Here is a 12,957-nt window from a genome sequence, read left to right as displayed (position 1 = left end):
CTCCACTCCAGCAACCCTCAGTTTGTTTCCTGAGATTAAGAATTCCTCATATCAGTGAGGTCATATGATACATGTCTTTCTCTGTTTGACTTATTTCGCTCAGCATAATACCCTCCAGTTCCATCCACGTCGTTGCAAATGGCAAGATCTTATTCCTTTTGATGGCTGCATAATATTCCATTGTATATATATACCACATCTTCTTTATCCATTCATCTGTTGATGGACATCTTGGCTCTTTCCACAGTTTGGCTATTGTGGACATTGCTGCTATAAACATCGGGGTGCACGTAGCCTTTCGGGTCCCTTGTGCATTTTTTAATGTGCATACTACATGTGGATGCAGATTATTTCTGTGTATCTTATGCTGGTATTCTGTATAATCATATCTTTTTTAATAATAGGAGCTTTGTAAGAAATCTTATAGTCTCTTTAAATCTTCCTTTCCCCTAGCTCAGTAATGTATGCACAACAGGCTAGGGCATCCTGCCTCGGATCTCTAGACCTGTCGCTGCTGAGCCAGTTGTCTGGGGTGCCACCTGCAGCAGCTAGGTCTGAGGGTGGCTAATTAGTCTAATAAGATTGAAGCTACAACCTGGACCTTGTTAACCCCCACCGGGTCAGCTAATTGTGATGATAAATGGCTCACTTTCATGGAGCACTGTCATGTGCATTCTCTCAAAAGACCGCTGTGAGCCAAGTATAATTACCCCCATTGTTACAGTCAGAGAACCTATGGCTCAGAGAGGGTACCTGACTCACTCAGTGTGATAAGTAATGAGTTCTAGAACTGGAAATTGAGCCCAGATATGTTAATCATCATTTAACAGGAGGAAAAGGAAAAAAAAATACACTTCTCTTTCTTGCTCATGTTTTTCTTACTGCTCTCTCAGTGGTTTTGGGTTCCTTGGGCTGCCCTGCCCTGTGAACCCCTCGTGGCCATTCCCTGCGAATAGTCTGGCTTCTCAGCTGTGGTTTCTGCTTCGCTTCTCCAGCAGCTGGGGGCAGGCATGGGAGTCTGTGAGGAAGGACTGCAGCTCACGCGGGGAGACGTGGGGGCAGGGGTGTTGGCAAAGGGTTTCCAGCCCAGGTGAGGCTGTCTCGGTAAGTGTCCCAGACTCTGATTCTCTGTTGCCTTCTTTTACCGGGACTCAGTGCTGCCCACCTGTTCTCCTCTTGACTTTCACTGTGACAATGGCAAGTGCATCCGCCGCTCCTGGGTATGTGATGGGGACAACGACTGCGAGGATGACTCAGACGAGCAGGACTGCCGTGAGTGCCGGTGGCGCCAGGCGGGCTCCATCAGGCTCTGCTGGGAAGGGATTTTCAATTAGAAAATGATGCCCCAGGTCCACGTCAGCTCTAGGGTCTTCAGCTCTTGGGTAGATGAGCCCAAGAGAGGGCCCCCTGCTTCAGATCCCTCATGGCAATGTTGGGGTAGCGCAACTGCCCTGTTCTGTGGGCCTTTCTGTCGGGCCTGCAGCAGCCTGACTGCTCTGTGCCCGCAGCCCCCCGGGAGTGTGAGGAGGACGAGTTCCCCTGCCAGAACGGCTACTGCATCCGGAGCCTGTGGCACTGCGACGGGGACAATGACTGCGGTGACAACAGCGATGAGCAGTGTGGTGAGTGGAGCTCTGGGGGTGGGGGGACGGCTGCGGTGGCGTGGCCTCCGGGACAGTGGGCAGCACCCGCTCTAGCACTGCTGCACCCCCAACTGCCTGGGTATCTGGAGCACCGGGAGGAAGGCTGAGGGGCAGAACCGTGCAGACCCCCCGGGAACCGCGGGGCGGGACAGGAGCCCGAGGCCCAGTCTCGCCAGGGCCGCGGCTTCCCCCCACCGCAGTCTGCACCAAGTCTGTGATGTCTGGCAGGGGCTGGGTCAGACCCTCAGGGGCGGTGGGGGGCCGGGGGGCGTTGGGGATGATGGAAGGAGCGCGGCCTGTAGGGCTCCTGCAGGATCGCTGTCCCGTTGCGTCCCCCAGACATGCGCAAGTGCTCTGACAAGGAATTCCGCTGCAGTGACGGAAGCTGCATCGCCGAGCACTGGTACTGCGACGGTGACACCGACTGCAAAGATGGCTCTGACGAGGAGAGCTGTCGTGAGTGGCCCCAGAACCCAGGCTGGTGGGCTGGGCCGGGGCAGAGGGCGGCATCCCAGGGGCGCGAGGGCCAGGCTGCAGGGTGCATGCGCAGTGGGCCAGGAGGGCGGGCTCTTCAGAAGCCGCACCTCGGAGGCTGAGCTAGGGTGGGAGCCCGTTCCCCAGGTGCGGAGGAACGGCTCGCGTCGGTCCACCCGCACACGGGAGTCCATCGGGACCGTCCCAGATGAAACTCGCTTTCCTTGCCTGAACGTCTCACCCCCTGGAGGAGTCAGGGCCTCTGTCCTGTGTCCGGGCCTGAGTGTATGCCGCTCCCGACCCCTGCCTGCCTTCCAGCCTCAGCAGTGCCCACGCCCCCCTGCAACCTGGAGGAGTTCCAGTGTGCCTACGGCCGCTGCATCCTCGATATCTACCACTGCGACGGGGATGATGACTGCGGGGACTGGTCAGACGAGTCCGACTGCTGTGAGTGGTCTGGCCAGCAGGGTGGAGGAGGAGGGAGGGAGGCCAGGCCCGAGGAACTCCTGGAGTGGTAAGGCACAGGTGCCAGCTGGGGCAGGAGCTCAGGGGAGGAGTTTCCGGATTCTCAGCTTCCTGTCGGGCAGAGACGGAGGAGCTGGGTGCTGGGGCCGGGCTTTCTGGTCTGCCCTGGACCCTGTGTCCTGGGACTGGCTAGCGACAGGAGTCTGTCCTGTTTCCCCAGCCTCCCACCAGCCCTGCCGCTCGGGGGAGTTCATGTGTGACAGTGGCCTGTGCATCAACGCAGGCTGGCGCTGTGATGGCGATGCGGACTGTGATGACCAATCTGATGAGCGCAACTGCAGTGAGTGGGGGCAGGGCCAAAGGGCGGAGCCGGAAGTAGGGAAAGGGCCCGTGGAGCCAAAAAAGCCACCATGGATGAAGACAGATGGGACAGGACTGTTGTGGACGGTGGTGTAGGTTGGGCACGGCACAGAGGCGCTATGTCCAAAGGGATGCCAGTCACACAGTGGATGTACACATTCTGTAGTTCTAGAGATTTGTATATATGTCCCGGCAGTTTTCTTGCGGGTAGCAGGAAGGCGTCTTGGGGGAAAGGTTGCCTTTTTTTCTGATTTGCACAAAGACACAGTTCAGAACAACGGTGAGGGGGGATGCTGGCATGGAGTGCGGGGTGGAGCCTCGGGCCGCAGCGGGGCCAACCTTTCACGAGGCCTCTGCTTTGCGCAGCCACTTCCATGTGTACCGCCGAACAGTTCCGCTGCAGGTCAGGCCGCTGCGTCCGCCTGTCCTGGCGCTGTGATGGGGAGGACGACTGTGCAGACAACAGTGATGAAGAGAACTGTGAGAACACAGGTGGAGTCTTCCGGGAGGGGTCCCCAGGCCCCTTGACCCGTGGTTGGGTTGGAGGACAGGGGTGGATGGAGGGGGTCACCACTGCCATTCCATTGGGCTACAGGGATGCTTTCGTCAGATCTTGCCCACGGCCTGGATTTTTCCTGCCCTTTCCAGTTACCAGTGTCAAATCCAGGTGCATCTGTTACCGGCCCAGCCTTATGGCCTGGAACACAACATCAGCAGCCTCTCATGTTCTGACTCATACACAGCCCGCCTGTTGCTCTGGCCTCGTGAGCGGGGACTGTTCTCTGTGGCTGACAGCCCCCTGACTGCCCTGGCCATGCCGCCAGGTGCAGGACACGGATGCACTCTCTCCTTTGTCCCATGTCCCTCACCATTCCACTGTGGTATCCTGGGAGCGAACAAATGCAGACATCCAGCCAGCCCTGTCTGAGCTGCTTCCTGCCCTGGACCCCGACCCTCCCACCTTGAATCTCATCTGTCTCCAGCTCGCCCTAGAAAATGACAGGCTCCCATCCTTTTGTTGACCCAAGCCCTGCCCTGCTGTGACCTGCCTCTCCCTCCCGCCCTGCTCTGCTCCCCCACTCTCTAGGAAGCCCCCAGTGTGCCTCAGACCAGTTCCTGTGCTGGAACGGGCGCTGCATCGGGCAGCGGAAGCTGTGCAACGGGGTCAACGACTGCGGGGACAACAGTGATGAAAGCCCACAGCAGAACTGCCGTGAGTGTTCCCAGTGGGCGGGCCTGGCCCCTGGTCTGTGGCTGAACCCCACCCATGTGGTTCAAAGAGAATCCTCCCTAGGGATTCTTGCAGCCTCGGGAGCTGTTCTTCGTGGTCCAGGTGGAATGCCAAGTTGGCTGTCTGGGGGAGGATTCTGGGCTCAACTCCCATCTCTGGCTTGGCTGGCACAGGGCCCCGGACGGGCGAGGAGAACTGCAATGTTAACAACGGTGGCTGCGCCCAGAAGTGCCAGATGGTGCGGGGGGTGGTGCAGTGTACCTGCCACACAGGCTTCCGGCTCACCGAGGATGGGCACATGTGCCAGGGTGAGCTGGGGCCTGCTTTGGAGCTGGGCAGGGGCAGCGGACAGGCAGCTGTGTCTCCCCTGGGTCCGACATTTGATGGATGTGACCTCATTTCATCATCCCCCTAGCAGGTGGCGATGGTCCTATCTGTTTCACAGATGGGAAAACTGAAGCCCAGAGAGGTTAAGTAACTTACTGATGGCCACAGAGCCGGTGAGAGCAGAGTTGGGATTCCAGCCCAGGTCTCCATGACCTTGAAGCCCTTAACCACTTGTTGTATAGCCTTCCCACTAGGCCTAGAGAGTAGATGGGTATGTGGGCAGGGAAGCGACTAGTCAGCCTGGGAGTTGGGGTGGGAGGATGGCAGAACGGAGATCTCCTGACCCTGCCCGGTCCTCCCAGATGTGAATGAATGTGCGGAGGAGGGGTATTGCAGCCAGGGCTGCACCAACAGTGAAGGGGCCTTCCAGTGCTGGTGTGAAGCAGGCTATGAGCTCCGGCCCGACCGGCGCAGCTGCAAGGCTCTGGGTAAGGGCTACTGGCGTTCGGCTCGCTGGGCAGAGGGCTGAGCCTGGAGACATCCAGGGGCTCCGGCCCCTGGGGATTTGCTGACAGGTAGAGAGAGTTTCATCTCAGTAAAATGGAGCTGTGAGTTGCATTCTGAGCCCCAAGAAAATCTCCGCTGGGGTGGGGTGGGTGGGAGAGTATGCTTTGGAGGCTCCCACTCTTCTAGTCCTGCTCCCAGCAGCTCTGGACATGCCCTCAGGGACAGGGGGCCCCATTTGTCCACTGAGGAGCTGGGGGTGCATGCTGATGGGTGTCAGGGGCAGCTCTGGAGCCCAGTGGGGGCCCCATTTCTATGCCACGTCCCAGGGCCGGAGCCTGTGCTACTGTTCGCCAATCGCATCGACATCCGGCAGGTGCTGCCGCACCGCTCCGAGTACACGTTGCTGCTCAACAACCTGGAGAACGCCATTGCCCTTGATTTCCACCACCGGCGCGAGCTCGTCTTCTGGTCAGACGTCACCCTGGACCGGATCCTCCGTGCCAACCTCAATGGCAGCAACGTGGAGGAGGTTGTGTCTACAGGGCTCGAGAGCCCAGGTAGGAAATGAGGCCCTGGGGGGAAGGGCAGGGCCACGGTGTGTGCAAAGCAACGGTGGAAGGGACAGGATAGTGGCTTGCAAGCCTTGGGCAGCAGAACATCTTTTTCTTCTGGCGAAATCTTGGATGGAATTCTAGTAGAGAAAACATGAATTTTATGGGTTCAGGTTTATGACATTTGCTCATTATTGGGCTCAATATTAATGAGATGTTTTGATGAATGTAATCATTTGAAATCAGAGATTTATGGGCAGCAGTTACAATTCGCTCTAAGTCTTAGCATTTGGTTCAGTTCAGACTTTCGTTTTGATTGCTTAGTATTAAGGATATTCTCCTCGACCCAGATAGATACATGCAAATGTTTACAGATTAAAAAAACAAGAGCTCACTCTGTAATCTTAGGCCATTCTACAAGCCAGTGAAGTGGATTAGAATCTGGTATCACGCACATTTGACTCATATGCTTATGGAACTTCTGAAGTACCTCTAGAAAACTCTGAGCCAGTTTGCAAACCCTTGAGGCAGTGCGGGGGGGGGGGGGGGGGGGGAACCTGGGCGTGGGTCAGGGAGCCAGGATTCAGGAAGTAGAATATGGTTGGCTGAGAGGAGGAAGTGCTTGACCTTGGACAGTTCCTCGATTTCTCTCTGCCTCAGTTTCTCCATCTTCACGGAGATTCTAGTATTGAGCTCCCAGAGTTGTTCTGACGATCAAGTGAGTTGGTGTACGTAACATGGTCAGAACAGCGCCCAACCCAACACCTTCCTGTAAGATTTGGCTCTTGTTACGTGGGCACAGAGGACACCTGGCTGAATCCCTGACACTTTCCTGTTGCCTCTTTCCATCAGGGGGCCTGGCTGTGGATTGGGTCCATGACAAACTCTATTGGACCGACTCGGGGACATCAAGGATTGAGGTTGCCAACCTGGACGGGGCCCATCGGAAGGTGCTGCTCTGGCAAAACCTTGAGAAGCCCCGGGCTATTGCCTTGCACCCCATGGAGGGGTGAGTGAGTTGTGTCTCAAGCTCCCAAATCCCTCTTGCAACCTCTAGGGACAGTTCTTGGGCCAGACCTTGTTGGAAGGGCCTCTTCACAGTGTGGCCTTAAAACAGCATGGGCTCTGCACCCAGACATGCCTGGATTCGAGTCCTGGCTCTGCAGGAAATGGCCGTGTGGTCTTGGGTCAGTCTATATCTGCCTGCGCTCAGTCACTTATAATTGGGGATAAAAAAAGCACACCTACCTTCTAGCCGTGTGATTTTAAAAGAAACTCACTTTTTAAAATGGAGGTACAGGGGTGCCTGGGTGGCTCAGTCATTAAGCGTCTGCCTTCGGCTCAGGTCATGATCCCGAGGTCCTGGGATCAAGCCCCACATCAGGCTCCCTGCTCCATGGAAGCCTGCTTCTCCCTCTCCCACTCCCCCTGCTTGTGTTCCCTCTCTTGCTGTGTGTCTCTCTGTCAAATAAATAAATAAAATCTTTAAAAAAATAAAATAAAATGGAGGTATATTTATACATATATAACCTTATATTAGTTTCAGGTGTACAGCATAATGATTCAGTATTTGTGTATATTGCAAAATGATCACTGCAATAAGTCTCATTAACATCTGTCAGAGTACAACAGTTACAACAATTTTTTTTTAAAGATTTTATTTATTTGACAGAGAGAGATACAGAGAGACAGGGAACACAAGCAGGGGGAGTGGGAGAGGGAGAAGCAGGCTCCCCGCTGAGCAGGGAGCCCAATGCGGGGCTTGATCCCAGGACCCCAGGATCATGACCCAAGGCAAAGGTAGAGGCTTAACGACTGAGCCACCCAGGCGCCCCAGTTTTTTCTTGTGATGAGAACTTTTAAGATCTACTCTCTTAGCAACTTTGAAATAATACAGCACAGTGTGATTAACTATAGTCGCCATGCCGTGCATTACATCCCCATGACTTACTTATTATATAATTAGAAGTTTGTACGTTTTGACCCCCTTCACCTATTTCACTCACCCAAAATGTGTTGCATTTTAAATGGCTAAGACACATTAAATCATTGCAGGCGCTTAATATTTTTATTATTAGTTCATAGGGTTGAACTAATTAATAAAAATTAATAATTTTTGTTATTAGAGAAAAAAGTCTCCCACAAGGGTTGGGATTTTTGTCTGTTCTGTTTACTGCGATACTCCTAATCCCTAAGAGACAGCCCTGCAAGTACTATTAAAAAAAAAAAGGGGGGGGGCACCTCAGTCATCATGCATCTGCCTTCGGCTCAGGTCATGATCCCAGGGTCCTGGGATCGAGCGCTGCATCAGGCTCCCTGCTCGGCGGGAAGCCTGCTTCTCCCTCTCCCACTCCCCCTGCTTGTGTTCCCTCTCTTGCTGTCTCTCTCTGTGTCAAATAAATAAAATCTTTAAAAAAAAAAAAAGAATTGTTAAATGAATAAATGCCCTGCTAGAGACATTTAAATTCAGACATTGAGAAAACACTCTGTGGACTACACACAGAATGTGCCTCCTGCTAGTTGGACTCCCCTGGGTTAAATGGATAAAAGGCCCCAGTCTGATTATTATTCCTGTTACTACCAGCCTTCTGCTGCCTGTCTCTCAATTTCCTTTTGTCTTTTCCTAGTACCATTTACTGGACAGACTGGGGCAACACCCCCCGCATTGAGGCCTCCAGCATGGATGGCTCTGGACGCCGCATCATTGCCGATACTCACCTCTTCTGGCCCAATGGCCTCACCATTGACTATGCTGGGCATCGTATGTACTGGGTGGATGCTAAGCACCATGTCATCGAGAGGGCCAATCTGGACGGGAGTCACCGCAAGGCTGTCATTAGCCAGGGTGAGGCCCTTTCTCCACTCTCCTTCATCTCTCATCCTTCTTCCCCAATCCCAGCCCCCAGGAGCCTTGGCAGAGGGTGAGATTTGCGCAGTTGCCAGGCCTGGGCCTGGAGCCCATGGTAGGCTCTGTCTGGACTGAGGTCCTTCTGGACTTTCCCCAGGCCTCCCCCATCCCTTTGCCATCACCGTGTTTGAAGACAGCCTGTACTGGACAGACTGGCACACCAAGAGCATCAATAGTGCTAACAAATTCACTGGCAAGAACCAAGAGATCATTCGCAACAAACTCCATTTCCCCATGGACATCCACACCCTGCACCCCCAGCGCCAGCCTGCAGGTAAGAAAGGACCCACCTGGTGGACCTCCGGTGCCTCTGAGAACCTTCCCTGCACCTGTCTTGGCTGCCATTGTTTCCGGCTGGGAAATTTGCGGTTGGCACGGATACGGGCCAATTTCTCCCTCTGCTGGACATTTAGGATACAACATCGAGAGTCGAGAAAATCGGCTTCACTGTCGCCATCTGATTCAGGCAAACATTTACAGGATATCTCTTCTGTCAGGGATTCACTGTGTTCGCAGCTGGGACAGATATAATAAATAATGAGACATAGTTCCTCCTTCCAGGGAACTCACACCCTGGCTAAACCCCTACTCACTTGCCTTGGGGTGGACTCTGCCAACCTTTGGTCTCTCCTGACCCTTTTGCTCTGGGCTCTTTGAACAGGGAAGAACCGCTGTGGGGACAACAACGGAGGCTGCACCCACCTATGTCTGCCCAGTGGCCAGAACTATACATGTGCCTGCCCCACCGGTTTCCGCAAGATCAGCAGCCACGCCTGTGCCCAGAGTAAGTGGGTCTGGGGCACCTGCCTTAGTGGACGTGCCTTGTGAAGGTGGGCGGAAGGAACAGGAGATAGGAATTCAAGGGATTGCCTGTCATGGGGAAGAGCCAGGCTCCTCAGATAGCCCCTGGAGAGGAAGAACTTAAGAGGCTGATGGCTCCTATATCCAAGCTGAGGCCTCAGGGCTCAGTGGCACAACCCAGTTGAGCATGAATACCTGCAACCAGGCTGGTGGATCATTTCACCAGGTAGGATGCTTTATCCATAGGCAGCGAGAGGGTTCCAGGCCCTTCTAGAAAGTAGGGGTTTCTATCTCTTTACCTTTAGCCTCACCCTATTAAAGACTTCCTTCCAGCTCCTAAACCAGAGAGCCAAGGTTAGGACCTTTGGTGATGCTCTGTATGCATAGACCCTGGATAAATAAGTGTCTAATGAGTGGGAGATTATGGGGTTCCCTGGTCGCTCCCTGAACTCCTATTTTGGCTTCCTTTGAGCTCCTGCAGGGTTATTGCCTTGAGAGGGTAGCCCTGTCTAGCTCAGAGTTGCAGGTGACTTTTCCTAAGAATAGTCCAGAGAGGGGTGATGGAGTATGACATCACCAGCAGGGAGCTAGGGGTAATTCCTCACACATCAGCAGTTGCTCTTGTTTACTGCTGTGTACTCACTGACCCTCTTGTCCCTTGTTAAAACCAAACTTCTCTTGGGATCTGGGTCCTTTCCAGAGAGTGATATTAGGGAAACTATTCAGAGGAACAGGGGCTATTCATTCAACACGCATTGATTGAGAACCTGCCTTCCTTGCATTCTTGTAAGTGCCTAGCTTTGTCCCTCTTGTCTCAGTGAGGTACAACAGGTTTCCCCAGGAGCTCCCCCTAAGCATTTCCCAGAGCTTAAAAGAAGACACTCGGTAAAGTGAGGCAGGAAGTGCCTTCCGGGCAGAAATGTATACTGGGAAATATTCAGATAGACCAGAATGGGGCAAGGGACGGAGAAGAGCCAGGGGGAAGCAGCTGTGTAGCGGGGTAGCCAGAGCTCCTTCTCCGGAGCCAGACCTGAGTTCAAGTCCCAGTTCTGGTGCTTTGTAGCTGGGGGAAGCTGGGCAAGCTCCTTGACCTGCTGTTAGCCTCAGGGTTGCTAATCTAGGAAATGAGAATAAGAATGACGTGAATCACAAAGAGTTGCTATGAGAGTAAAGGAGGCAAGGCAGGCCTGGCAAGGAGTGAGTGCTCAGTAGTCATTGTTGGGTAATGTTGTGAAGAGAAGGATGTAGGTGATGGAGTGGAGCGGAAGCCCTGAAGCAGGCATGGAAGTGAGCAAGGTCGGGTGGGGGTGGACAGACAGCCAGCCAGTGCGTCCAAAGAGGCTGAGCAAAGAGGAGAGAAAAGGAGGTGAAGCTGACAGACGCTTAAACAGGATACACTTCCAGACCCTGGGGAGAGTCTGTTTCCTAGTCCATTGACCCTAAAGCCTGAGTCTGTCAACACGGGCCTGCCCAGTGCTCACAGAGGGCCTGAAGTGTGAAGAGTAGGGGACAAAGGGCACCAGATCCCAGGAAGTGTGATTGAACCAGATGTCACACAGGTGAGCGTCTGTGTCTGTCACTGTGATTGGATTTAGAGCATTAAAAGAAGACCCCTTTCGGCCTTTGATCAGGTCTTGACAAGTTCCTGCTTTTTGCCCGAAGGATGGACATCCGTCGGATCAGCTTCGACACAGAGGACCTGTCCGACGATGTCATCCCACTGGCTGACGTGCGCAGTGCTGTGGCCCTTGACTGGGACTCCCGGGATGACCACGTGTACTGGACAGATGTCAGCACTGACACCATCAGCAGGGCCAAGTGGGATGGAACAGGACAGGAGGTAGGGCCCATCGGGGAGGGCAGAGACTGAGGGGCGGAATCCAGCTTCTCCTGGGTCAAGGCTTCCCATACCTTTGCCATCCTTGAGAATTGGTACAGTTGGGCCCCAGAGCTGAGGTACAAGTCCAGTTGGTGCTAACAGCTTTGCTTTCTGTCTAGGTGGTAGTGGATACCAGTTTGGAGAGTCCGGCAGGCCTAGCCATCGATTGGGTCACCAACAAGCTATACTGGACAGATGCAGGTATGTTCAGGGCAGCCATGGCCTGGCTCTGTGGGGGTCTTCTTACTGAAATTCTAGCCTCAGGTAGAAGGCGCCCCATCTAGACCACTTGTCTTGGCCTAAAGTTCTTGGCAGGTCAGAAGTGGTGGGGCTGCTACAGAGCTGAAGCTATACGCTCATATCTGAGGGTTTGGCATTTGCCAATCAGAAGGCAGCTAACAGTAGCTGCCTCTGTAGCTGGTTCTCAGGAATGTTTTGAGGCATTTCAGAGAAGGAAACTCTGCCCTGTGGTTTTCCTTCCATCACCGTCTTAATAAAACAAGCATTTTCTATGAGCCAGGTGAGTCTGGGAGGCAAGAGGAATACCTCATACCAGAGCTACTCAAAGTGTGGTCCCCGGACCTGCAGCATCATCTTCTCCAAATTCAGTTCACTCAGTATCTGTTGCACATCTGTTGTAAAATATTTCCTGATCATCTCCGGCATGCCAGGCTCTGTGCTGGGAGTGGAAGGCAGGAGGGTGAAGGACCAAGAATAGAGTTAATATCTTTGCCCCTTACTTCTTGGTAGGGACAGACCGGATTGAAGTGGCCAACACAGATGGCAGCATGAGGACAGTTCTCATCTGGGAGAACCTTGATCGTCCCCGGGACATCGTGGTGGAACCCATGGGCGGGTGAGCACCTGTTCCTTTGGGACAAGCTCCACCCATCCCACAGCTCTGAGCACTAGAGGGGAGTCTGGAGGTTAGCGGGAATGGCCAGATCTTATGGGCACAGGCAGGAAGAGCATTTACAGAAACCACAGAGGCACAGTGAAAACTCCGCCCCCCCAGTGGACAAGGAAACCTTTTAAATTTTTTCATCTTTTTTTTTTTTTGTCTGCTAACAAAAGGAACTCATTGTAAATAAACCAACCAACAAACAAATAAGTAAATAAATCTGTAGTAAGTGAAGATTTCCTATAGCCTCACTCTCCAGCAATAACCATTGTTAACAGTTAATGGTTTAGGGTATTTTTCCAGATTTTCTTTTACATGCATATATATATATTTGGTGGTGGTGGTGGTGGTGGTTTTGGTTCTACCACAGTGGCATACTGTTTCATAATTTGGGTTTTTTTTTTTTCACTTAACTATATATTCTGGATATCTTTCCACTTGATAATATAGAGCTGTCTTATTCTTCTTCATGGTTATATAGAAGAATTCCATTAAATTTGTGTACCATAATTATTTAACCCATCCAGTCAAGGAAACATTTTTTTTTTTTTTAAGATTTTATTTATTTATTTGACAGAGAGAGAGAGATCACAGGCAGAGGGAGAGGGAAAAGCAGGCTCTCCGCTGAGCAGGGAGACCGACACGGGGCTCGATCCTAGGACCCTGGGATCATGACCTGAGCCGAAGGCAGATTTTAACCAACTAAGCCACCCAGGCACCCCAAGGAAACATTTCTTTTTCTTTTTTCTTTTTTTTTTTTTTAAGATTTATTTATTTGTTTGAGAGAGAGAATGAGAGAGAGAGAGAGCACATGAGAGCGGGGAAGGTCAGAGGGAGAAGCAGACTCCCCGCTGAGCAGGGAGCCCAATGCGGGACTCGATCCTGGGGACTCCAGGATCATGACCAGAGC

The 12,957-nt window shown here is 52.9% G+C and overlaps 1 protein-coding gene across 1 annotated transcript in view; it reads left to right on the top strand.

The window, feature by feature from the left end:
- The window catches only part of LRP4 (LDL receptor related protein 4), a 51,341-nt gene that overhangs the window by 14,579 nt on the left and 23,805 nt on the right, over positions 1 to 12,957 (top strand). Inside the window, exons 3-19 of the mRNA XM_032414049.1 lie at positions 1,156 to 1,272; positions 1,509 to 1,622; positions 1,983 to 2,099; positions 2,436 to 2,564; positions 2,803 to 2,922; positions 3,309 to 3,434; positions 4,030 to 4,155; positions 4,347 to 4,481; positions 4,863 to 4,988; positions 5,334 to 5,564; positions 6,411 to 6,567; positions 8,186 to 8,403; positions 8,564 to 8,740; positions 9,128 to 9,250; positions 10,899 to 11,107; positions 11,266 to 11,347; positions 11,897 to 12,002. Of these exons, the coding sequence (XP_032269940.1) occupies positions 1,156 to 1,272; positions 1,509 to 1,622; positions 1,983 to 2,099; positions 2,436 to 2,564; positions 2,803 to 2,922; positions 3,309 to 3,434; positions 4,030 to 4,155; positions 4,347 to 4,481; positions 4,863 to 4,988; positions 5,334 to 5,564; positions 6,411 to 6,567; positions 8,186 to 8,403; positions 8,564 to 8,740; positions 9,128 to 9,250; positions 10,899 to 11,107; positions 11,266 to 11,347; positions 11,897 to 12,002 (2,413 nt within the window). The remainder of the gene's footprint in view (positions 1 to 1,155; positions 1,273 to 1,508; positions 1,623 to 1,982; positions 2,100 to 2,435; positions 2,565 to 2,802; positions 2,923 to 3,308; positions 3,435 to 4,029; positions 4,156 to 4,346; positions 4,482 to 4,862; positions 4,989 to 5,333; positions 5,565 to 6,410; positions 6,568 to 8,185; positions 8,404 to 8,563; positions 8,741 to 9,127; positions 9,251 to 10,898; positions 11,108 to 11,265; positions 11,348 to 11,896; positions 12,003 to 12,957) is intronic.

Source organism: Phoca vitulina, unplaced genomic scaffold (genome assembly GCF_004348235.1).
Source record: "Phoca vitulina isolate PV1807 unplaced genomic scaffold, GSC_HSeal_1.0 scaffold16, whole genome shotgun sequence".
Lineage (NCBI taxonomy): Eukaryota > Metazoa > Chordata > Mammalia > Carnivora > Phocidae > Phoca > Phoca vitulina.
This window is presented reverse-complemented; position numbering and strand designations above follow the sequence as displayed.